At 42.4% G+C, this 27,073-nt stretch overlaps 2 protein-coding genes across 3 annotated transcripts; one reads left to right on the top strand and one right to left on the bottom strand.

Annotated features, from left to right (window-relative positions):
* The first annotated feature begins 4,049 nt into the window (after positions 1–4,049).
* LOC109873766 (zinc finger Y-chromosomal protein 1-like) lies at positions 4,050–16,286 on the top strand. 2 transcript variants are annotated; one of them, XM_031809408.1, is made up of 8 exons: positions 4,050–4,133; positions 11,115–11,211; positions 11,408–11,743; positions 11,892–12,041; positions 12,150–12,257; positions 12,331–12,465; positions 12,620–12,766; positions 12,939–16,286. In XM_031809408.1, the coding sequence occupies exons 2-8, from the start codon at positions 11,145–11,147 to the stop codon at positions 14,216–14,218; spliced, it is 2,223 nt and encodes a 740-aa protein (XP_031665268.1). In that variant the 5' UTR covers positions 4,050–4,133; positions 11,115–11,144; the 3' UTR covers positions 14,219–16,286. The 2 variants fall into 2 exon arrangements, with proteins under 2 accessions (XP_031665268.1, XP_020321060.1); XM_020465471.2 differs by lacking the exon at positions 4,050–4,133 and adding an exon at positions 4,501–4,898.
* On the bottom strand, positions 15,758–20,459 carry LOC109874020 (lipocalin). The gene is made up of 6 exons (XM_020465755.2): positions 20,257–20,459; positions 19,802–19,941; positions 19,591–19,670; positions 18,530–18,643; positions 18,271–18,372; positions 15,758–17,974 (listed from the first exon to the last, which is right to left on the bottom strand). The coding sequence occupies exons 1-6, from the start codon at positions 20,350–20,352 to the stop codon at positions 17,955–17,957; spliced, it is 552 nt and encodes a 183-aa protein (XP_020321344.1). The 5' UTR covers positions 20,353–20,459; the 3' UTR covers positions 15,758–17,954.
* Positions 20,460–27,073: the final 6,614 nt, after the last annotated feature.

Below are 27,073 nucleotides of genomic sequence, written 5' to 3'. Positions count from 1 at the left end.
AATATGGCAGCATAAGTGGAGTGTGGGTGTTATTGTGAGTGTGTGAGAGACTGGTAGCAGGAATATATAAATATTTATGGTAATATACTGATGGTAAAATAATGTACACTGCTCAAAAAAATAAAGGGAACACTTAAACAACACAATGTAACTCCAAGTCAATCACAATTCTGTGAAATCAAACTGTCCACTTAGGAAGCAACACTGATTGACAATAAATTTCACATGCTGTTGTGCAAATGGAATAGACAACAGGTGGAAATGATAGGCAATTAGCAAGACACCCCCAATAAAGGAGTGGTTCTGCAGGTGGTGACCACAGACCACTTCTCAGTTCCTATGCTTCCTGGCTGATGTTTTGGTCACTTTTGAATGCTGGCGGTGCTTTCACTCTAGTGGTAGCATGAGACGGAGTCTACAACCCACACAAGTGGCTCAGGTAGTGCAGCTCATCCAGGATGGCACATCAATGCGAGCTGTGGCAAGAAGGTTTGCTGTGTCTGTCAGCGTAGTGTCCAGAGCATGGAGGCGCTACCAGGAGACAGGCCAGTACATCAGGAGACGTGGAGGAGGCCGTAGGAGGGCAACAACCCAGCAGCAGGACCGCTACCTCCGCCTTTATGCAAGGAGGAGCAGGAGGAGCACTGCCAGAGCCCTGCAAAATGACCTCCAGCAGGCCACAAATGTGCATGTGTCTGCTGAAACGGTCAGAAACAGACTCCATGAGGGTGGTATGAGGGCCCGACGTCCACAGGTGGGGGTTGTGCTAACAGCCCAACACCGTGCAGGACGTTTGGCATTTGCCAGAGAACACCAAGATTGGCAAATTCGCCACTGGCGCCCTGTGCTCTTCACAGATGAAAGCAGGTTCACACTGAGCACATGTGAGAGACGTGACAGAGTCTGGAGACGCCATGGAGAACGTTCTGCTGCCTGCAACATCCTCCAGCATGACCGGTTTGGCGGTGGGTCAGTCATGGTGTGGGGTGGCATTTCTTTGGGGGGCCGCACAGCCCTCCATGTGCTCACCACAGGTAGCCTGACTGCCATTAGGTACCGAGATGAGATCCTCAGACCCCTTGTGAGACCATATTCTGGTGCGGTTGGCCCTGGGTTCCTCCTAATGCAAGACAATGCTAGACCTCATTTGGCTGGAGTGTGTCAGCAGTTCCTGCAAGAGGAAGGCATTGATGCTATGGACTGGCCCGCCCGTTCCCCAGAACTGAATCCAATTGAGCACATCTGGGACATCATGTCTCGCTACATCCACCGATCGCTATGACAGGAAGTGGGCGAGCTACGGAATGACTTTGCCCGCAGCAAGAATGTTGTGGCCCGCTACGTGGCCAAATTCAGAGAGCTTGCATTGCTGGAAGACCAGTAGACTATTATTGATTTTTACTTGTACCAGACTGTCTCTTCTCCTCCCATAGGATCCCCGATGGGTAACAATAATACACTGCTCAAAAAAATAAAGGGAACACTAAAATAACACATCCTAGATCTGAATGAATGAAATATTCTTATGAAATACTTTTTTCTTTACATTCTTTACATTGTTGAATGTGCTGACAACAAAATCACACAAAAATGATCAATGGAAATCGAATTTATCAACATGGGCAATTCAACAGTAACCAAGTGATGCTGAAACTTTGATTTTGTACCAGACTGTCTGGATTACTGACCTTTGCCTGACCCAGAGCCTGCCTGCCTTCCTGTACCTTTGCCCCATCTATCTGGATTACTGACGTCTGCCTGACCCTGAGCCTGCCGTTCTGTATCTTTGCCCCATCTATCTGGATTACTGACTTCAGTCAGATTATTAAGTCACTTTATTCATAATCCAACATATTATCCACATGTACAATCCAACATGTACTATATCCACATGATATATAGAACCTGTCAAAAGTTTGGACACACCTACTTGCACCACAGACTATCCAGGAGTTGGCGGATGCTTTAGTCCAGGTCTGGGAGGAGATCCCTCAGGAGACCATCCGCCACCTCATCAGGAGCATGCCCAGGCGTTGTAGGGAGGTCATACAGGCACGTGGAGGCCACACACACTACTGAGCCTCATTTTGACTTGTTTTAAGGACATTACATCAAAGTTGGATCAGCCTGTAGTGTGGTTTTCCACTTTAATTTTGAGTGACTCCAAATCCAGACCTCCATGGGTTGATAAATTAGATTTCCATTGATCATTTTTGTGTGATTTTGTTGTCAGCACATTCAACTATGTAAAGAAAAAAGTATTTTATAAGAATATTTCATTCATTCAGATCTAGGATGTGTTATTTTAGTTCCCTTTATTTTTTTGAGCAGTGTATATACATGTAAACAGGAGTAATAGTGACCAGTAGCAGGACAAATGGCTAGATACTAATGGTAATGGCAATCAATAATCAATGAACAGCAGCAGAATGGTAGTAATAAATCTAATCAATAATCATTTAGCAGCAGCGTAGGTGTGAGGGGTGAGTGCATGTGGGTGTAAGTGTGTGGCGTCAGTGATGTGTGTGTGTAACATTATTTGAGTAACTGTGGTTTATGACTCGTGACAGACTGCAATATAGTCTTCACTTGATCATAGGTCTCCTGCTGCACCACCCTCTTCTGTGGTTTCTACAACACCCCATCCCTCACAACCTGCCACTAACTCCATACCCCTCCCCTCAACTCGCCCCGTGACTGCACCACAGCTGCCCGCAAGACACATCTGTATATCCTTGGGGGTACTGTCGTGGAATTATCAGAATATGTTGGTAACATTTGTAAGATGTTTAATATTCATCAAATGTGTGTAAGTTACTTCCCATCAGAATGGTATTTTTGTGTAATTCTGTGGTGAGGTTGCAGTTATCTGTTCTATGTCAAAACTAAGTTGCATGGCCGCTGAGAGAGGGGAGAGGTCAAAGTGTCATCATGTGTAAACATATCTTTTACTCCCTACTTTTCTCATGGGGGGGAAAGGAGTGTGGAATCATTCTATGCTCCCTCTTTGTTGACCTGTGTGGTCAGTCTCCTATCTGTTTGAGTCCTATGAGTTTGTCCAGGAGTTTGTATTTAAGAGTGGTTGTATCTAAATGACAATTTGATATATGCCTGTTGATATCGAGGATTTGGTTTATGGTTCTGAGGTTTGGGAAAGGAGACAAAGCTGAACGATGAGTTATGTCTATGCGGTCTGACTATGTGTGTCTTTGCTATTAAAGGAACTCAGTTGCATTGTAAGGGGACTCTCAGAAAATTCACTGGGGAGACACTGAATTTATCTGAGAGTCACAGGATTGTGATAAGAGCTCATATAATTAAAGATGGACTTTTATAACTAACTCTGACGTGTGTGTGTGGTTTGCTCCCATGATTAGGTAAATAGAGGAAATTTCCACGACAGTACACTGAAGGTGAGTCTACATCCAACATATTCATGCACACCATAAATTCTACTTGCTTGGTTATTTTTACATTGATCAATACACTGTGCATTAGAAAACAGGACATAGAAGAAGCCACTTTCATGTACTGGTAGCCATTCTTGATTCCCAATCAGTTTCTTTCTACAGGATGAGAATAATGAAGTAACAGAGGAATAAAACCAACCATTAGAGAATGGAACCTGCCCAAAATTAGACAAGAGAAAAAGACATGGAAGGAAGTATTGTGAAGCACCCCAGATAGTTGTGCCATTGGGACTGAAGGAAGACTCCAGTGAAGATTCCCTCTCCGATTTTGAGTGGGAAGAGGAAGCAGTGAAACTCTGCTCTGGACAATGTGATGCCCACCTGAACTACTGTAGAACTTCACTTGGAAAAGACTAAAGGATACAGAATTAAAATTACTATGGGTAGCATTACCCTGCTCCACTCATATGGGTGGGTTAGTTTTCTGTTCTTTGCACACAAATCGTATAAAGTATTTTGTGTAATACAGTGTGTGACTGTGAGTGGTCTATTGCCTTTAGCTGAGGCCTGTTTTTTCGTATTACAGGTAAAACTGTAAAATCGATGCTGTTCTCTCTCCCGCTACACTATTAGTGTCACGGGTGCTGTAGAAGTACGTGTCCCCTGCTAACAGGTGGGGCTTTGTGCACGGAGACACTTCTTGGGGAATAGGCTACTGTTTGTGTAAGTGTTTTACTGCTTCTACACGAGACCTGGGCTTTTACCGTACATGTGGTAGAGCGTGTCCCTCAGCACAGGAAGAAATCGACCCCCCTGTCAGCTGGTCTCTCTCTTGCTACATTCAAAATATGTTCTTATCTCAAAAGACATCAAATTGCAGGCAAGAGAGAAGATCAAGGAATATCAACTGTAATAATAAATAGTGTCAAATGACCAAGAAGAAGTGGTCAATCAATGGCAAATATGTAGCCGTGAAGTTAACCTGTAGTGTAAGTTGGTAGTAACAAACCAAGGGTTTTATACAGGGCTAAATATAGATGTAAAATAACAGTATCTTGCTAATTAATGGCGGCAGCAGTTAAAGTTCTCGCAGTTTGTTCTTGATTTTTAGAGACATTCAATGAACCAATACATGAACAAACTAAACCAGTCTTTCAAAAGGTATGCAAAGCAAACAGACGCGGTGTTGAGTCCCTGATCGTGGCCTGCCTGCAATTACCAGTTAGGTTTCCAGACTTCTTCCGCATTTTCCTACGACTTTCGGGCTGTGACGTGAATGCTGACGGCGGCCTTGGTGCTGGCGGAGCTGGGGGCTGTAGCGATTCTGAGTATCAGTGGAGCTTCGAAAGTCTCGGCCCCTCCCTCCCTGCGCCTCAGCGGCCCGCCCAGCTAGCGCAAACTCCCGATTGAATCCTGCCCGAGTCTGGGGAAACCGGACGGCCTGGAAATCGAGCGACGGAGAGAGGCCAACCCGTACTACAAAATCTGGTAAGCAGGTTATCTTGCGCTTTTTCATGTGCACGGAGCATATGACATGCCTTGCATATGTGATTGCGTTTACATTATTCTATTTTTCTATCTGACAAGCGGAGAAGCGCACGAGGAGTTGGGCCTTTCTTGCTTATTTGGGCCCAGGCCTTAAAGCAGGCCACAATTACGGCCTAGAAAATCCGGGAGGGCGATTTTTCTAAACATCGGTAACATTAGTCTGCTAGTCAGATACCCCCACAAAATACAATAGTAGCCACCATGTTCAAATATGATACTGTGCATGCATTATTATGCAATAGTGGGCAAAATGTTTGTCCAGTTATCTCCAACACAAAATGGCGTACTTCTGTTTTTGAAAACACTGAAGGAAATGGGCGTTAGCTAGCCAGGGTAGCCGCCATAGTTACCTAGCTATAAACCTTTCAGGTGGCTCGCGAAATAGCTACAACATGCATTGATATTGACTATCGGATGGATGTGTGGGCTCTTGTCATGAAACTCATGTTTCCATTTATGTTAGCTTGCTCAAAGCTGCCCCAAACAACATTAACCACATTTAGCTAGACGATCTACTTGATTTATATTAGGTATGACGTAACCATTTTATTACGACCGCCAGATAATTTGGTGGAATGTCCTTATTTTGTTTGCTTGCAGACCTTTAGTCTTAAATGTTTTCTTGCGTAAATATACATTATACCAGTCGTTTTTGTACTGAGTTCGTTCCTATTTTCATGTTAGGCCAGCTAGAGGTTTTGAGTCAGATCAGCTCATTATGCAGCTGCACTGCCTGTCTCGCGCTCCCACACCACTGCTGTCAGATTTGACCATGGGGGTGGGTGAATTGGACGAGAAATTAAACGGCACGTTGCCCAAACCCTTTTTGTCTCGATGCATTTCGGCAAGTAACCACATGGATTCCTTCACATTGCAAGACTATGAGGATTAAGATAGTAATGTTTTTGCATGGCTGAAAACGTCACTCGTTATGTCAAAGCACATTACAACAAAAGAATGATATTTTAATTCCTATCACAGATGTAATAAACCTAATCGCTGCCTATACCCTTCCTCGTTTTGGTTTAGGCAGTAGGCCAAGTAAAATAGCTAGCTAGTTTAGATTGCCCCTAAATGAAGTGCAGACCAATATAATTGATGTCTAGACCGATTGGGACATGGCTACATTTCACAGGATGTGAAATACATGTGCTTAATGATATATGTTACATTGTAGCATGATTGCTTCTTGTTAGAGAGAAAAATATGTTTGAGATTTAGGATTTGAATATGGTAGACTATGGGACAAACTGGCAGGGGGGGACCTCGCTCAGGATTTTTCTAAAGCTCATTTCCTGTATTTCTACCAGGGCTGTCCCTGACAAAAAAATTATATTGGTCAACCAAAAGTAGCCTTTTCTTTCGACCAATCAATTTAGTCAAAATGTTTAAACGTGTATTTTACCATTATACAGACACACCCTCCCTATATGTAGGCTACAAACCTTGTCTGATGCTTTAAGCACACTGTTTTATTAAATAATTAAGACACACATATGACTCAAGGGAGCCAGAGATCAAGATAGCCTAACCAGAAGAAAGAAAAAACCTGTTCCTGACCCCCTTCCTCCCACTGCTGCTGGCCTTCGCAGATTCTGGCGCTACGCTCCTGAAGTTGCCAGTAAATGGGCTACATTTGGAGTGCCAATTTATTAAACATTTCTACTAATCTGCATGCCAGTTATGATTTTCATATGCTCGTTTTCATAGAACAGTTTCATTTAATTTATAACAGTCTTTGTATCTAAAAATCATTGTTTGTGGTTAATCGACATTCTATTTAAATTAAAACTCTATAAATCTAAAAGTAACTTTTATTGCCATTGTCAACTATGTAAAAATAGCCTACATAAAGCCAACACATGAAAACATTGCAGCCTGCAGGTAGAAAATATCCTGATAAAAATAAATATCCTATAAATCACATTGGCTACGATTGGCCTGTCTGTAAAGAACTTGAAACATTGTATAAACTGGGTTGCCCCGAAATCTCCTGCCAGCAAACTTGAAACATTGTATGAAATATTCTGGGCCCCCTAGTTGCTCCAGGCAGACACATCTGTAGGCTATTTGTGCAAGGGATAGGAAGTAATCAAATATTTTATAATGTTTCCACTGGATCAGAACGTTCCATTTTCCCCTTTCATGCCGAGTGGTTATCGAAAGGGAGAGCTGGAAATATTGTCATTATCAATTGATTATAAAAACAGACTTCATTTACTTGCTGTTTTGAGGGGGGAAATGGCTTTGAGAAGCTCCACAGCTCATTAGTGGTGGTGAATTAAGGCAATCAGAAATACTCAGACATCCCCAATGGCCACATTTATATGCCTACATTTGTGCGGAGGCCAGGTAGACTAGTCCTACTTCTATATGCGTAATCGGGTGCTCATCCTTACTAAACTTTGACTGACAGGAACGTTTCAAACAAAAGACGATAAATAAATTGACAAAACTCTTAAATGGAATTAAATAAACAAAAACGTGCTTCTCAAGTGTAGCATAAATTGTGAGTTCTGCAAAACAGATGTCCACTCCGATAATGAGAACGGTAAATGACTAATAATAATAATATATTGAATGCATTAACAGAAATTAGAATAACCAAACACATTCCAGATGAGAAATTATGGGAATTAACGGTAAATGTAGGCTACTACTGGTGATTATATGTAATGGGGAATTGATACACAGAAAACAATGCACACAATGAAATGATGAAACATTGAATACCCACAAATTGGCGGGAGAAAGATGTGCCGTGTGCATCTGAGCCACAATCCTCATATTCTTGGACTGGCATCCCTGTGGCCTCCAATTGATTAGTCCACTGAGACTGGCTCAAATCAGACAGGTGTTTTGTGTGCCATGGAAAAAGTGTTTATTTGCAACTGCTCAACTAAAAGATTCTAATGTTTTCAATACAGACCCCTTTCGCCATACAGTATTCCACATAAGGCGCCCATACATTATGAAAGTTGCACAGTATACTATTCATCTTGTAATGATTCAAATCTAGTGATTAGAGGTCGACCGATCATGATTTTTCAATACCGATACCGATTATTGGAGTGCCAAAAAAGCCGATACCGATTAATCGGCCGTTAAATTTGGTTGTTGTTGTTGTAATAATGACAATTACAACAATACTGAATTAATATAAGACATCAATAAAATCGTTTAGCGTCAAATAAATAATGAAACATGTTCAATTTGGTTTAAATAATGCAAAAACAAAGTGTTGGAGAAGAAAGTAATATGTGCCATGTAAAATATGTGCCATGTAAACAAACGTTTAAGTTCCTTGCTCAGAACATGAGAACATATGAAAGTTGGTGGTTCCTTTTAACATGCGACTTCAATATTCCAAGGTAAGAGGTTTTAGGTTGTAGTTAATATAGTATTTATAGGACTATTTCACTCTATACCATTTGTATTTCATATATACCTTTGACTATTGGATGTTCTTATAGGCACTATAGTATTGCCAGTGTAACAGTATAGCTTCCGTCCCCCTCCTCGCCCCTACCTGGACTCGAACCAGGAACACATCGTCAACAGCCACACTCGAAGCATCATTACCCATCGCTCCACAAAAGCTGCGGCCCTTGCAGCGCAAGGGGAATAACTACTCCAAATCTAAAAGCGAGTGAAGTTTGAAACAGTATTAGCGCACACCCAGCTAACTAGCTAGCCATTTCACATTGGTTACACCAGCCATTAGGCTGTTTGAATGAATGATTACGGGCCTGCTGCTGCTCAGTCAGACTGCTCTATCAAATCATTTAATTATAACATAATAACACACAGAAATACGAGCCTTTGGTCATTAATGTGATCGAATCCGGAAACTATCATTTCGAAAACAAAACGTTTATTATTTCAGTGAAATACGGAATCGTTCGGTATTTTATCTAACGGGTGGCATCCCTAAGTCTAAATATTCTTGTTACATTGCACAACCTTCAAAGTATGTCATAATTACGTAAAATTCTGGCAAATTAGTTCGCAATGAGCCAGGCAGCCCAAACTGTTGCACATACCCTGACTCTGCGTGCAATGAACGCAAGAGAAATTACACAATTTCACCTGGTTAATATTGCCTGCTAAACTGGATTAGTAGTTATAAGATAAGTTTAATGCTAGCTAGCAATTTACTTTGGCTTCTACTGCATTCACGTAACAGGCAGGCTACTTGTGGAGTGCAATGGTTAGAGCATTGGACTAGTTAACTGTGCGGTTGCAAGATTGGAACCCTGAGCTGACAAGGTGAAAATCTGTCGTTCTGTCCCTGAACAAGGCAGTTAACCCACAGTTCCTAGGCTGTCATTGAAAATAAGAATGTGTTCTTAACTGACTTGCCTAGTTAAATAAAAGGTATACATTTATTTAAAAAATGTAACAATTGAAAATCTGTATTTTTGGGCGCCGATTGTTGTGAACTTGAAATTGGCCCTAATTAATCGGCCGTTCTAATTAATCGTCCGACCTCTACTAGTGATGCATATCTTGACATTTCTGCCATCCATTGTGACATTGTGGGAAGATAACCAACCTTCCAATTAATAGCAATGCATTTCTTAGCCGCTATACATGAACATTACTGGACATTCAAACATATCAGTATCCATTCATCATCATCAATAGTGTCTCCAGGTCTTCCTCACATTTTTGCTTGGAATGTTTTGTGTCATTGGGAAAAGCCTCTCAAGCCTTGATACTTTTTGGAAATCAACTTTAGAGATTTGTCAGACTGCCTTAAAATAGTTTCAATCTATGAAGCGTCTGGCTTGTCCAGTGTTTTCTACACAGAGATAATAAAGTGTTGTATCTGCAAAAGTTCACCTCAGTGCTGTGAGACTGGTCTTCCCTGGTTGCCTGACCATGCTGAGTCCCCTGTCACCAACTGATTCTGCTCAGACGAGGCTTGAAAAATAATGACCGTGGTACATTTATACATTATATTATCCAAGAACAGCATCCGTGGTTGAATAATTGATCCCAGACTGTAGCCAACCCATCAACGCAAGATGGAACTTTGTTTCCATTCACTGATTTTTATATACTGCAATATTCACCTGAGCTCTGTAAACTGGTCTTCCCTGGCTGTCTGATCCTGCTGGGACACCTGTCACAATCTGATCTGCTAAGATATGATGAACATAGTGTTGTGTACTGACTGTGCACCATGACAGTGTAGCCTGTAGAGCTGTTTATACTATGTCAGAGTGAAAAGTAGGGAATTAGCTAGAGAAACTGACAGATCAATAACGTTACATTGCTATAGTGACTAATATAAAATCACATTGCGTTGTCAAAAAAATGTCTGAATGAATATTGTCCCTCATTTTTTGGTCACTGGTTTCCTCGTTTGATTTAGGTCTAGTGTGATTGAGGCAAAAATAATAGCTGAAATTAGTGAGCTGGCTAGCTAACGTTAGCCAACTTTTGACTAGCTCTAATTCTACATCAACTAGCATAAACTAGGCAAGTTAAGTTGCTTCTGTTGAAACGGGACAAAAAGGCTACAAAACATTTCCATACACAGAACAGCTGTTAGATGCTGCTATCTGACAGATTGCTAGAGGCTAGAACTGTGGCAGCTATTAGCTAGCTAGTTAGTTCTCTTCAGACAGAACTTCTTGAGGGATCAAACATGTCATGTTACATGTCAGTTACGCTACTATCTCAGCACTGAGAATACATACTTTTTTTCTGTTAAGTCAAACAACAGTTACCTTGCCAGCTGCATCAATCAAATAAAACGTAGCCAGTTTCTGTTCTGCTTGCTTTTACAACCTGGAGAAAATGCACAGCAGATGCAGGAAGCAGCACCACCGTGCTGGTCCTATAATAATAGCTCTGCCTTCATACAGCCTGTCCGCACGCTCAGTGGTTTCCGTGCTGTCCTAAATCCTGCCTGCTGAAACCGGCAAACAACCTAACCCAACAGCTCTGAGGCTTCTTCATGGTTCTTAAGCACACCTATGACACTTTTAGTATCACACAGCAATGATCAAATGGGGGGAACAAAAATGTAATTTTAGAATATGTTGTCTCCCCTGTCCCCAGTGAAAGTTGCCCCCCTGTGGTAGACTCATTTTGGTTGCCATTAGGCCCATGTGACTGATTTGTCTGGTCAATTATTGCCTCCAGTGCTGCAGTGACCAATGAGGTGTAAGGACAATGGATGAGGACGAGACCAGGCTGGCACTACATTCCCAAGAGCCTAAAATCATTCTCCATGGATCAGGTAATAGCAACATTTTGTTTGCGCATTCAAGTAATTCCCTGTACTGTTCGTTGTTCTGCACAAAAATCTAACATTTCTTCCAAGTTTTTAGTTTTTTGCTGTTATTGTCTGTGAGTGCATGAATGTGTTTTCTGCAACATGTTTATGTAGGCCTATGCTGAATATATCCAACTGTTCCTGTGTTGATGTGTTCCAGATGAGGGTGGTGCTGCAGGGGAGGAGTTTGTGGTGGAGCTGCAGGAGACTGTGCTGGTGTCGGAAGGGGAGGGGGAGGGAATGGCGGTGCATGGATTTGCTTCAGACGAGCTGGTGATCCAGGATGCTGTTGAGGACGTGGTGTCTGAGTATGTGCACTGTGATGAGGATGAGGATGTTGCCGTGGAGACGTGTGTGATGTCACTGGAGGGGGAGGACGAAGGTGTTGCCATGGGGGACATTCCTGAGGATGTGATGGTCGCAGATGGGCATACCCAGGATGAACTGGACCCAGAGCAAGACACAGACGGCTGTGGGGACTACCTGATGATCTCCCGTGAGTACCAGGTTGCTTCTCTCCTCTCCAGTTCTACATCAATACCACTGTCATCTGGCCTCTTTATAAAGAAAATATTACAGTTAAACTAATGACCAGTAGTGAATGGATCTCTCACTCTTGTCTCTCTCTTTTTGTCTTCCTCCAGTGGATGAGGCAGGCAAGATGGTGTCAGACGATGGCACAGAGGTGACTGTGGAGGGAGCCGAGGAGGACCAGGAGGTGGAGAAGGATGAGGACGGCCAGGAGGTGATCAAGGTGTACATCTTCAAGGCAGACTCTGGGGAGGATGACCTGGGTAAGGAGACATATGAATAATGTTTAGTACCTCAGGAAAGAGGGATTCTATAACCTATAATAGTTGATCACCAAGGAGTATTATATCAGTGTGTGGTTGTCTGTGTAGGAGAAACAGTGGACATCAGTGATGGAGACACAGAGGATGTGGCACTGACGGACTCTACAGGCCGAACGCTCCGAGAGAAGATGGTGTACATGTCTCAGGGGGACCATGGTAAGTGATCAATTCTGTGTGTGTGTGTGTGTGTGTTTTACGGTTGTGTTGTAACTAGTATGTTACCCTGCAGGTTCATCAAAGATATCTGATGAGGTTTATATGGAGGTGGTGGTGGGGGGTGAGGAACCAGTGACCCACGAGCGGTCGTACGACGGCACGGCTCTCAGCAAGGACTTCATGCCTGTGGCCTGGGCAGCCACGTATGGTCAGTAACACAATTTACATACAACCATACAGTTTAATAACAAGGCAGATAATGTCTTCTTGCTCACCTGCCTTCTGTAGTGATAAGTATCGCTGCTCTAGCAGGGGTGAGAGAAGGTGTGCATTTGCATCGAACGTTTGCTGTGTTATTCCAGGTTCTGAGGACAGTGAGAGCTGTGAGAACAGAAACGGTGCTGCCAGTGCTCTGCTGCACATTGATGAATCAGACGGAGCGGACAAGCTCAACAGGCAACGAAACAAGAACAAGAGAACAAGGGCTGAGCCTCGCCAGGTCCAGACAGGTACACAGCTGTCAGATGGGACAAAATAACTATCTGGTACTGATTCTATGGCTTGGGTTTTCACGTTAAATTTTTTGAATACAGACCATCTGTTGTTTTTACACCGTCAAGTGATATCTGTGAGTCATGTACCTGCCCTAATTTTCTTCTCTCTCGCTGTTTCCCACCCTAGCCATCATAATTGGTCCGTATGGCCAGCCTCTGACAGTATATCCCTGCATGCTCTGTGGCAAGAAGTTCAAGTCGCGAGGCTTCCTGAAGCGCCACACCAAAAACCACCACCAGGATGTCCTGACCAGGAAAAAGTACCAGTGCACGGACTGTGACTTCACCACCAACAAGAAGGCCAGCCTTCATAACCACATGGAGGTGCACACGCTGAGCAACAAGGCTCTGTTTGAGTGTGAGGTGTGTGGCAAGGAGTTCCACCAGCAGGCGGCGCTGTTCTCCCATCGACTGCAGCACCACCACCGTGAGCCCAAGAGCCCTGTGCCTTCACAGGCCAACAAGATGCACAAGTGCAAATTCTGTGACTATGAGACGGCTGAACAAGGACTGCTCAATCGCCACTTGCTGGCCGTTCATAGTAAGAGCTTTCCCCACATTTGTGTGGAATGTGGCAAGGGTTTCCGGCACCCCTCCGAGCTGAAGAAACACATGCGAACGCACACCGGCGAGAAGCCTTACTCTTGCCTCTACTGCGACTACAAGTCGGCTGATTCCTCCAACCTGAAGACGCATGTCAAGACCAAGCACAGCAAAGAGATGCCCTTCAAGTGTGAACGCTGCTTCCAGACCTTTGCTGAGGAGGAGGAGTTGCTGCAGCACGGGCTGACGCACGAGGAGGCCAAAACCCACCAGTGTGCCCACTGTGAACACAAGAGCTCCAACTCCAGTGACCTGAAGCGCCACATCATATCAGTGCACACCAAGGACTACCCCCACAAATGTGCAGTCTGCGATAAAGGTTTCCACCGGCCGTCTGAACTGAAGAAGCACTCTGCGTCGCACCGTGCCAAGAAACTGCACCAGTGCCGACACTGCAACTTCAAGATCGCGGACCCCTTTGTGCTCAGTCGCCATATCCTATCAGTCCACACCAAGGAGCAACAGGCCTCTCCTGAAAAGAACGGATCCAAAAGGACCTTATTGGGACCTTCCCCTGCTTCTGCCTCTGCCAGTGCACCGGTGGCAAAGAAGCAGGTTTTGGTGCCTGGTGCTAGTTCTAGTGCTGCGGGCTTGGCCACAGGGCCCAGGGAGAGGAGGGTGTACCAGTGTCAGTACTGTGATTACAGCAGTGGGGATGCCTCAGGCTTCAAGCGCCATGTGATCTCCATCCACACAAAAGACTACCCCCACCGCTGTGAGATCTGCTCTAAAGGCTTCCGCAGGCCCTCGGAGAAGAACCAGCATATCGCACGCCACCACAAGGACTTGGTGCAGGCAGAGTGATCCTGGCACTGCCCACCCTTCATACCACCAGAACAACACTAATGCAACCACCACCACACCGTAATCAATTGAATGTGTGTGTGTGAGTGTGTGTGCGTGTGTGTCTGCTGCATTAACAGGGAACATCTATTATTTTTACCGCAATGACTCTCAAGCCAACTTTCCTGCAACTGAAAAGGAATTTACGTGTACATATACCGGTGTAAGGCCTATGGAATAAGGTGACAAAGCCCTGTACTGACTTGCACTTTATCTGCATGTCCCCCTGCTGGTGACAGTATTGCATGGCAGAATGTGCAAGAGTCGCAGGTCTCTCGGAGGTCTTTGTAGATTCATTGTTTTTACTCCACAGCCACAATCAGTTCTTTATTAAAGTGGCAATTTTTAAGTCTACTTTAACTTGGCACACGACTAAGATCAAATATGATCTACAAGCTGTTTGTATTCACACAATAAAATGGACACTCACCTGCTGAGAGAAAAAGCAGATCCACTGAGCAGAGTGGTTGAGATTAACTCAATTCTAATAGCACTTGCCACCAATTTATTTTAAGAATTATGAATGCAGTAGTCATGAACTCATTAATTATACCTGATGCTTTGAACGCTGAGACACGAAGAGTATGTGTGTTGTATGTAGTTGAGTGCTTGCTTGTGTGTATGCCTGTTGTGAGGGATGTCAGTTAATGTATCTATTGTGCTTCCTGGTAGTCTGACCCCACATCTCCCTGTTGTCTTATCTTTGGTATTCTGAGAACTGTCGTTGTTGTCCTGAGGAGAACTGTCTGTCCGGTGAAGGAGTTGACTGCATCATAACAAATAGCCAAGGCATTTGTAAAAGCTGCAGCTTCAGAGAAGGTTTATTAGTTGATTCGCTTCTTAACACAGTGAGATACTAGATGTGGCCAACCATGCCGTCGTGGTAGAGGGATCTAATATACAGGTAAGCAGTATCAACTCCAACCCATAAACCCCTCTTTATACACATTATTTTACCCCTAATAAGCTTGATTATCAGACACCTAACTGAAGTGTGATGCAGCGCCAGCAAGGCCTTCGGAGTGAGGATGCACACTATCTGGTACCACTAATTCATGACCACAACATTACACGCTCCTCAAAACCTATTGGATGAGAGAGCCATAGGTCCATCCCCTCTGACCTTCTCCATTGGATTTTGAGAAGAAGAGGATGCGATGAGTATGCGATTGAGATTCTCCCATCTACTTATGTCAGTGACCAGTATTAGTTCCCTGAAGAGAGATGTAACTCGTGGTATGTTTGTACTCTGGCTTCGACAGTTCCTTCCCCTGTGATCATTTTTAGTTTTTATATTTATTTCATCATCATGAAATTTGTTGTATAGTTCAGTGTAACTAGAATTCTATGGGACGTAAATTATTGTTTTGTACACAAATCTGTAAAAAGTGTGTAGATGTAAACACTTACATAAAAGGAGGAATCAGAACCGTGTTGTTATGGATGTACTTGATGTATTTGTTAAAAAAAGATATGAAAAAAGATAATAAAAGCAAAGTATTTTACCTGCTTGTTTGTCTTTTTAATAATTGACCAATACAGTGCCTCCAGGAAGTATTCATACCCCTTGACTTATTCCATATTCTTGTTACAGCCTGAATAAAACATGGATTTTTTAATTTTTTTATAAAAGTGAAAACATGTTTTTAGACATTTTTGAAAATGTATTGGAAATTAAATACTGAAATATCCAATTGATGTAAGTATTCACACCCCTGAGTCAGTACATGTTAGAATCACCTTTAGAAGCGATTTCATCTGAGTCTTTGGGTAAGTTTCCAAGAGCTTTGCAAACCTGGATTGTACAATATTTGCACATTATTATATATTTTTTTATTTGAGCTCTGTCAAGTTGATTGTTGATCATTGCTAGACAGCCATTATCAAGTGTTGCCATAGATTTTCAAGACGATTTTAAGTCAAAACTGTAACTAGGCCCCTCCGGAACATTGAATGTCGTCGTGATAAGCATCTCTAGTGTATATCTGGCCTTGTGTATTAGGTTATTGACCTGCTGAAAGGTGAATGTCTCCCAGTGTCTGTTGGAAAGCAGACAACCAGGTTATCCACTAGGATTTTGTCTGTGCTTAGCTCTATTCCTTTTATTTTTTTATCCTAAACAACTCCCTAGTCCTTGCCAATGACAAGCATAACCATAACATGATGCAGCCACCACCATGCTTGGAAAATATGACGAGTGGTACTCAGTGATGTGTTGGATTTGCCCCATACCTAATATTTTGTATTCAGGACAAAGATAATTTCTTTGCCACATTTTCAGTTTTACTTTAGCGACTTATTGCAAACAGGATGCATGTTTTGGAATATTTTTATTCCTTAGAGGCTTCCGTCTTTTCACTCTGTCATAACTACAATGTTGTTGATCCATTCTTAATTTTCTATCACAGCCATTTTACTGTTTTAAAGTCACCATGGGCCTCATGGTGAAATACCTGAGCAGTTTCCTTCCTCTCCAGCAACTGAATTAGGAAGGACGCCTGTATGTTTGTAGTGACTGGGTATATTGATACACCACCCAAAGTGCTATTAATCATTTCACTATGCTCAAAATAATATTCAATGTCTGCTTTTTTAATTGTTTTGCCATTTACTAATGAGGTGCGCTTCTTTGCAAGGCATTGGAAACTTCTGTCTTTTTGGTTTAATCTGTGTTTTAAATTCACTGCTCGACTGAGGGACCTTACAGATGATAATGTGTGGGGTACAGAGATGAGGTAGTCATTCAAAAATCATGTTAAACACTATTACTGCACAAAGAGTGAGTCCATGCAACTTATGTGACTTGTTAAGCACATTTCTACTCCTGAACTTACTTAGGCTTGCCATAACAAAGGGCTTGAATACTTATTGACTCGACATTTCTAAAAACATATTTCCACTTTGACATTATGAGGTATTGTGTGTAGGACAGTCAGTGTTGTAAAAATACTTTAAGTAGTTTTTATGGTTCTGTACTTTACTATTTATGTTCTTGACTACTTTTACTTCACTACATTCCAAAAGAAAATAATGTACCTTTTACTCCATACATTTTCCCAGACAGCCAAAAGTACTAGTAACATTTTGAATTCTTAGCAGGACAAGAAAATGGTCCAATTCACACACTTATCAAGAGAACATCCCTGGTCATCCCTATTGCCTCTGATCTGTATGACAATTGGGTAACTTTATCCACCACAGGCCATTGACACAAAATCTCAATGGAATCCATTTTAAATTCAGGCTGTAACACAACACAATGTGGAAAGAGTAAACGGTTGTGAATACTTTCTGAAGGCCCTGTGTGTAATTGTCAACTAATAACTGCAAGGAGTAGGGTAACATTTTCTTTTACAGCTGGGTTTTACAATAGGGCATACATGTGATCAGACTTCTAAAGCAGCTTGTATTACTTAGGATCAGAAGTATTAAATACCGTCATATATAAGAGTGGGATGCCTGACAAACTGATAAAGCACCAGACAGTATTTTATTGGAACAAATCGGGGAAGTGGAAAACTAGGCTTCAGTGGGTAATGTAGCGTAGCTGCAGGTTAAGGCGGAACCAGATGGGTCACTGCAGCTTAAGGTGGTTCTTGGTTGTCACAGTTGCCATGTGTCTGCCTACCCATCAAGTAGCAAAGCCATGCAGAAGGATCAAGGGAGGACACTTTGGAAGTGATGAGCATCGATGAAATTACGCAGCGGGACACTCATCTGTAGAAAGAGAGAAAGAAGGCCTGAGACATTCCACACTTCTATCCAGAAATATTGTTCAATTTAGGGCTCTATTCAACCTGTACCGCTGAAGCATTACAGATTGCAGGCTGGAAATGTTAAGGTAAATCTGATTGAGCAGACATATGCAGCGGTTACATATGCACCATGAAATGCAGTCTCCGCTAACGCAGGAACATTGCCTTTAAATTTCAACCACGCTGTAACGCTGAACTTCCGCAACATGGATTTAATAGAACCCTTAAATACACGTCACAAACAGAAATGGGACTAACCGTTTTTGGGGAGGATAGCAATGTTCTCAGGCAGAATGCCAGTGTCCAGGGAGAACTGCTTAAACTTCTGCAGCAGGTCAGGGCTCAGGTCTGTCCCGCGGGCTGTAGACACCACACATGCAGAACATGGCAGACTAAATATACTATGAAGGATACAATACCATTTATAATGCAAGATTGCTAACAAATTATGGGGGAAAAATAGTGACAAAATGAGACTGAGTTATAGGAATTAACAGAGGAGTGGAAAATAACTTACCATACAGTTTGTTGAGCACAGTTGAAACACCTCCCTTGGTCTTGATGGTGTGAATGAGGGCGTACTCATCATACTTAACATCAACGACACGCATGTCATTTTCATTATTCCAGCCTAGAGAGGGGTGAATAGACACACACATTTTTGTGTGTGTGTGTGTATATATATATATATATATATATATATATATATATATATATATTAGGAACTCAGTCGGGTCTCAACAAACAGTTTATACATACACTAGATGACTGACAGGGGGCGATGTCTTGAAGCCACCGCGACTCCATCTTGGCACTCCCCCACCGTTGTAAAATATATTTTGGAAGCTATAGAAAGGCTTTTATAAAAGTCTACATTTGCTTTTGAAACACTTGTTCTATTACAGACACCTTAGTGCATACTTTTAAACTATATTGTGTGAGCTAAACATAAAAAAATGAAACATTTGAAAAGATATAAAACAAGTTTATATAATATTTTATATAATACTTAGAAAGTACTAATGTTACTGTCCCCACTACAACAACATAAACACTTAAATACATGTAATGTTGTTACATTTATTCCTATGGAGGACTGCTTTTCTGAGGAGTGCCAATATGGCCATCCAGTGGCTTCAAAGTCTCTCATTGCCTAATACATAGCATCCAGGGTTTACATACATCATTGGTAAGAATAGTAGAATACACCAGGTGCAATTTGGTTGTGCATCATCAGTTGTGGAGCCCCCATCGATTTTGTTAGTCATTCTCACTCAGACCATATTAATGTGGCATGAGTCATAACAAAGTTAGTTATAAAACTGCAAAGTTTTCTCTCCACCCCATGGCCAAATGTGTAGAATTGCGGAAAATGTACTTTAAAACTGCAACAATTTCTCTTCGCCCCATGGCAAAATGTATAGAATTGCAGGGAATGTTTCTCTACACTGTCTAGAGGTGGGCCACTAAAATGTTTTTCTGCGAGGTGTGGGCCCTGTAACCAAATCTCGCTTAGGGCCCACAAAAGGTTATAACCAGCCCTGTGTGTGTGTATATGTGTGTAGGTTCTAGACTTACGCTGGCTCTTGAAGATGAATTTCCCAGGAAGGTTTGTCTTCTCAGCCAGGTGGTTCATTCTCCAGCAGGAGCCATCAGTGCTACAGAGACAATACAGTTCATACAGTATCAGCAGAAAGTCACTCACTCACTCACTCACTCACTCACTCACTCACTCACTCACTCACTCACTCACTCACTCACTCACTCACTCACTCACTCACTCACTCACTTCAGGCTAGCATATGCCATGTCCAGGTCTCCTTCAACAGTTGGTGTCAGCATGGCGGTGCCCATCTTCATGCCGGCCCTGTGGCTGACAAACCACTGGGCATTAGTAGCAAATCCAATCAGGTACCACTTTCCTGCAACCTGAAAAAACCGAGCCTTGATTAGATTACAACACCTTCTCAATCCTGTCTGTGGGGTCACAGCATTTTTCGATCCTAAATCCGTGAGAGCTGATACTGGAATATCCCTGAATCATTTATAAATGAAATTCTCAATCTGAAAATGTGTCACTAGAATTCCCACATTTCTCTTAATCATTTCCATTTGTATCACAGTTTCTTTTTCGTATTTTTTTCAGTACATTTTTTATCTATAATAATCTCTAGTTTGGTCCTCATCATTTGATTTTCAATGTATCCCTGATTTGTTAATCCCTCTCTTCATTCTCTCTCTTACCCCCTGTAGATTGAAGTCTCCTTGGGGAAGAACCTCAGCGGTGACAACCAAGGAGCAGAGCAGTGCTCCTAGCGCTCTCAGCAGCATGGTCGTCATGACTACAGCTGAGCAGGGTCAGTATCAAGAATTGTAAAGTAAGTGGTTGTACGAGGAAGAGGACAGAACAGATCTGTTTTTCTTCGCTGCCTCTCACTCCTATATATACTGTAGAGCATGAGCTTACATAACCCCCCTCCCCTCCCTCTTCCCATACACAACCTGCTACCTGTCACCATCTCTATACCACACCCCCTAGACACACATACACACACACACATGCACACACACACAATACCAACGGGTGGAGATGGGGCTTGTGAGGGGTGTGGCCGGGACCTCCCAGTCACTCCTCCCTCTATAGAACCCTGGAGGTGGGATGGGTTCAAACAGGAGCAGCGTCCCCCCCATCCCCCACAAAGACAGTGATGAACAATGCAGTGTCTGCCTCTCCAGTGCTTTCTGTGGGCAGGAAACAGATAATCAAAACTAACTGTCAGCACTTTGGATGGTAAACAGAGCTCCCCCTAACACACAAGCCCTGAATCTCTTTTTGTGTGTGTGTGTGTGTGTGTGTGTGTGTGTGTGTGTGTGTGTGTGTGTGTGTGTGTGTGTGTGTGTGTGTGTGTGTGTGTGTGTGTGTGTGTGTGTGTTGTGTGTGTGTGTGTGTGTGTGTGTGTGTGTGTGTGTGTGTGTGTGTGTGTGTGTGTGAGCGAGCGTGTGTGTGGTTTAATATTAAATCTAACTATCAGTGTAAAACCTTGCTGGAAGAGGTAGAGCAAGCCTTCATGTAATCTCAGTTTGATTTATCTCAGGTCAACATTTTTAAATGTATAGTCCCCTCAAAACACAACCTAATATGATTCTCCACTTGTCTTTTTAGGGGATCTATCCCTTTAAATCGGATACTGCTTCAGGCAAGTAATTCTTATAAAAGTTCTAAAACACGAGATGATGTAAGAAACTATTTTCCAGTGGTAAATGTTTCACTGTTTTGACTGTTGGACTTAAGGTAAGGCGATAGACATACTGGGATGGAACTCCTGAAACAGGTGTGGGCAAGTCTAAAAGACACAGACACACCTGCAACCCACATACCTTGCCAGTTGAAACAGTGGTCTGGAAACCATGAATCAGTCCAATATTGAGAAATCAAATCAAGAAATGTTCTCAGTATCTAATGACAATATTTGTGTGCTTAATTCAAGTGTGCAAATAAAATCAAACCACTTGATTGAGTGGACAAAATAGTTTACTGGAACATTCTCTTATTAACAAAAAATGTCATTGTAAATGTAAATGTTAAGTTTGACCTAAGGTTGCCACTTATGTATGGCTTGTAGTCTACTGACTGAACCTGCACGTTTGGGTATTACTATGTTATGTTCTAGATGAACTAGTATGTACTATGAGCAAGAAAATGGACAGTCATCAATTGTATTGAATCCCTGTAAGATAGTGTGCCACTATGTTCATACTGACAGATGGCAGACTCAGTTTGTGGTTTGACTGCAGAAGCTTCAAAATGTTACTGCAAGTCTTTTCACTCCAACTTTGCACCGTAGCATATTCCATGAGGAAGAGGACCTCCGCTGTCCGGCTACAGTATTGACATGGTGTTCTTCAAGTTGAGGACAGAGGAGAGTACAAGTCTTTTCCCTCCAACTTTGCACCGTAGCATATTCCATGAGGAAGAGGACCTCTGCTGTCCGGCTACAGTATTGACATGGTGTTCTTCAAGTTGAGGACAGAGGAGAGTACAAGTCTTTGAATCATTAGATGATAGAAAGCAGAACATCTGTTACAGGGGTATTCAACTCTAACCCTACGAGGTTCGGATCCTGGTGGTTCTTCTGTTCTGCTTGATAATAAAATAAAATATGCGTATTAATACACACGTGTACATGTGTGAAATAGGACAAACATAAGCACTGACCAAATTATATATATTTTTAATAAAATCTCTGATAAATAGCTGACTGTAGGGATAAAGGACAGGAGGAAACCAAATGAGGGAAACTAATCAGACAACAGTCCACTCTAAAACATTCACAGTATGTGTATGTTGTCTTCATTAGGTTTCTCTCAATTTTACTATGCTCACCTGTCTTACAGACACCCTTAACAATAACTTTTTCTAAATTGAAAGATCAGAAATTATTGTTTTAATCATTGATGAATGCCAGACAGGCAGATAGAAAAACAGACAGGACAGACAGAGAAAAACAGACAGGACAGACAGAGAAAAACAGACAGGACAGACAGAGAAAAACAGACAGAAAGGACAGAGAAAAACAGACAGAAAGGACAGAGAAAAACAGACAGGACAGACAGAGAAAAACAGACAGAAAGGAAAGGAGAAAAACAGACAGGACAGACAGAGAAAAACAGACAGAAAGGACAGAGAAAAACAGACAGAAAGGACAGACAGAGAAAAATATGGATATGAAACGTAACAGTTTTAACATCAAGGCTCTCAGTTCTTAATAAAGTTTTAATCACCACACAGTGTCACAGGCAAGGAATCACCCAGAAAACACAGTGGTGGTGTGGGGGAGAGAACGAGAGGAAGAGTACACAGGCAAACAAGCCAAGTTATAAAGTATGACTCCCCCAGGGCTTCTTGAATCTTCTTCACTCCTCTGGGTTATGACATCCTCTTTTTCTTGGTTTTGCATTTCTTTGCGTGTCTTCATATATAAATATATAAAACAGGGAAGTCCTGTCAACTGTGAGTCACTCAAGGATGTTTCTGTAGCCTATCCTGTAACACATGATTATGTCTTGAGTGTCACGCTGCATACTATGTTATGTCATACTCGCCAGCTTCAGTAAGCAAGACAACGCCACCACGAGCATCACGATCAGCATTGACCTTATTCAAGGGTGCATGCTTTTTCCCTTCCTGTACTCCCTGTTCACCCACGACTGCCTGGCCAAACACGACTCCAACACTATCATTAAGTTTGCTGACGACATAACGGTGGTAGGCCTGATCACCGACAACGACGAGCCAGGCTATAGGGAGGAGGTCAGAGACCTGGCAGGGTGGTGCCAGTATAACAACATCTCCCTCAACGTGAGCAAGACAAAGGAGCTGATCGTGGACTACAGTAAAAGGAGGGCCAAACACACCCCCATTCACATTGACAGGCTGTAGTGGAGCAGGTTGAGAGCTTCAAGTTCTTTGGTGGCCCATCATCAAAAAAACTATCATGGTCCAAACACACCAAAACAGTCGTGAAGAGGGCACGACAACACCTATTCCCCCTCAGGAGACTGAAAAGATTTGGCATGGGCCCCTAGATCTTCAAAAAGTCTAGGTCCAAAAGGCTCCTTAACAGCTTCTACCCTGAAGCCATAAGGCTGCTGAACAATTGGCTACCTGGACTGCTGCTACTCGCTGTTTATTATCTATGCATAGTCGCTTTACCCCTACCTACATGTTTCGTACCAGCCAAAAGTTTGGACAATCCCACTCATTCAAGAGTTTTTATATATTTGGACCATGTTCTACATTGTAGAATAATAGTGAAAACATCAAAACTATTAAATAACACACATGTAACCAAGAAAGTGTTAAATCAAAATGTATTTAAATTTTTGATTCTTCAAAGTAGCCACCCTTTGCCTTGATGACAGCTTTATAAACTCTTGGCATTCTCTCAACCAGCTTCAACTGGAATGCTTTTTCAATAGTCTTGCAGGAGTTATGCTGAGCACTTGTTGGCTGCTTTTCCTTCACTAAGCGCAAACCAGATGGGATGGCGTATCATTGCAGAATGCTGTGATAGCCATGCTGGTTAAGTGTGCCTTGAATTCTAAATAAATCACTGACAGTGTCACCAGCAAAGCAGTCTTACATCTCCTCCTCCATGCTTCACGGTGGGAACCACAGATGGGGAGATGATCCGCTCAACAACACTGCGTCGCACAAAGACACAGCAGTTGGAACCAAAAATCTCCAATTTGGAGACCAAAGGACAGGTTTCCACTGGTCTAATGTCCATTACTCGTGTTTCTTGGCCAAAGCAATTCTCGTCTTCTTATTGGTGTCATTTAGTAGTGTATTTTCTTTGCAGAAATTTTACAATGAAGGGCTGATTCAGTCTCCTCTGAACAGTTGATGCTGAGATGTGTCTGTTACTTGAACTGTATGGAGCATTTAGTTGGGCTGCAATTTCTGAGGTTGGTAACTCTAATGAACTGATCCTCTGCAGCAGAGGTAACGCTGGGTCTTCCTTTCCTGTGGTGGTTCTCATGAGAGTCAGTTTAATCATAGCGCTTGATGGTTTTTGCAACTAAACTTTTTCCATATTGACTGACCTTCATGTCTTAAAGTAATGGACTGTTGTTTCTCTTTGCTTATTTGAGCTGTTACTGCCATAATATGGACTCGGTCTTTTACCAAATAGGACTATATTATGTATACCACCCCTACCTTGTCACAACAGAACTGATTGGCACAAACGCATTAAAATGGAAAGAAATTCCACAAGTTAACTTAAGGCACACCTGTTAATTGAAATGCATTCCAGGTGACTACCTCATGAACCTGGTAGAGAGAATGCCAAGAGTGTGCAAAGCTGTCAAGGCAAAGGGTGGCTACTTTGAAGAATCTAAAATATATTTTGTTTAACACATGATTCCATGTGTTATTCCATAGTTTTGATTTCATCACTATTATTCTAAAGAAAAACCCAGGAATGAGTAGATGTCCAAACGTTTGACTGGTACTGTACATATTCTCTCAATTACCTCGACTAACCTGTACCCACGCACAATGACTTGGTACCCCCTGTACAGTGTATTCGAGAAGTACTCAGACCCTTTTACACACACACTTGTCTATAGGAAGGTCAGAGACTTTAGCAAATGTATTAAAAATTTAAACTCAAATATGACATAAGTATTCAGACCATTTACTCAGTACTTTGTTGAAGTACCTTTGCAGTGATTACAGCCTTGAGTCTTCTTTGGGTATGACGCTACAAAATTGGCACACCTGCATTTGGGTATTTTCTCCCATTCCTCTCTGCAGATCCTCTCAAGCTCTGTCAGGTTAGATGGGGGGTGTTGCTGCACAGCTATTTTCAGTTCTCTCCAGAGATGTTCGATTGGGTTCAAGTCCGGGCTTTGGCTGAGCCACTCAAGGACATTCGGAGAATTGTCCCGAAGCCACTCCTGCATTGTCTTGGTTGTGTGCTTAGGGTCGTTGTCCTGTTGGAAGGCTATCCTTTGCCCCCAGTTTGAGGTCTTGAAGACTCTGGAGCAGGTTTTCAGCAAGGATCGCTCTGTACTTTGCTCTGTTCATCTTTGCATCGATCCTGACTAGTCTCCCAGTCCCTTACAAACATCCCCACCACCATGCTTCACCGTAGGGATGGTGCCAGGTTTCCTCCAGACTTGACGCTTGGCGTTCAGGTTTCATCAGACCAGATAATCTAGTTTCTCATGGTCCGAGAGTCCTTTTGGTGCCTTTTGGCAAACTCCAAGCGGGCTGTCATTTGCCTTTTATTGACGAGTGGCTTCTGTCTGGTACTCTACCATAAAGGCCTGATTGGTGGAGAGCTGCAGAGATGGTTGTCCTTCTGGAATGTTCTCCCATCTCCCCCGATTGCTCAGTTTTACTTATGTAAATAAAGCATTTCTTTGTTTAAATTTTTCATATGTTTTTGCTTTGTCATTATGGGGGTATTGAGTGTAGATTGATGAGGAATTTAAAAAATAAATATATATTTTAGAAATGTAACAAAATGTGGAAAAAGGGGTCTGAATACTTTCCAAAGGCACTGTATATAGCCTTATTTCATGGTGTTACTTATTTTTGTAAAACTGCATTGTTGGTTAAGGGCCAGTTGTAGTCGGCGCATAGGACAAATACAATTTTATTTGATCATTCTAGTGGTGTTCACCTACTCTCTTAATCTGGTGGCTTATAGAATAGGAGACTTAAATGTAGAAACTTTAAGAACACCTGCTCTTCCCATGAGACTGACCAGGTGAAAGCTATAATCCCTTATTGATGTCACTTATATCCACTTCAGTGTAGATGAAGGGGAGACATGTTAAAGTGTATACGCCTGGGGACTTGGATTGTGTGCCACTCAGCGGGTGAGTGGGCATGAAAAAAATATGTAAGTGCCTTTTAACGGTGTATGGTAGCAGGTGCCAGCCAAGTGCAACGATTTGTGTCAAGAACTGCAATGCAGCTGTTTTTCCACTCAGTCACCTGTGGATCAAGAATGGTTCACCACCCAAAGGACATTCAGCCAACTTGATTAAACTGTGAGCGTAATTGGAGTGGGGGGGGGTGGGGTTTCAACTCAATATTTGGAAGATGTGCCTAATGTTTTGTACACTATTCTTCCCATAAACCTCTACTTTTTATTCCCCTCAAACCCCCAAAGACAAAGGGATAACTAGCAGTTCAGCTTTGTGTGTTTTGGTGGAATTTAAACTGGTAAAAGCTGCCATCAACCAATCATGCTGTCATTACAAGTTGTGAACACCTCTAAAATGGTTGCAGTCCTCTTGAGTTGCATTCAGTGGACACCCAAATGTTTTCAGAAAAAAGAAAAGCAAGACTATGCAAACCGCAATTGATGCACCCTTTCCTGTTGCCAACATCTAATTTTGATGTCCAGAACCAAAAGTAATTACAGACATCTTTCTATCTTAAATGCAAAATAGGTTTTCAAACAGTATAGAGCTATAATCACAGGCTTCTTTGCAGGAAGGAAAACTGCACAAGGGTGTCAAATCACTTCCTCCAGCTGTA

Source organism: Oncorhynchus kisutch, linkage group LG29 (genome assembly GCF_002021735.2).
Source record: "Oncorhynchus kisutch isolate 150728-3 linkage group LG29, Okis_V2, whole genome shotgun sequence".
Lineage (NCBI taxonomy): Eukaryota > Metazoa > Chordata > Actinopteri > Salmoniformes > Salmonidae > Oncorhynchus > Oncorhynchus kisutch.
This window is presented reverse-complemented; position numbering and strand designations above follow the sequence as displayed.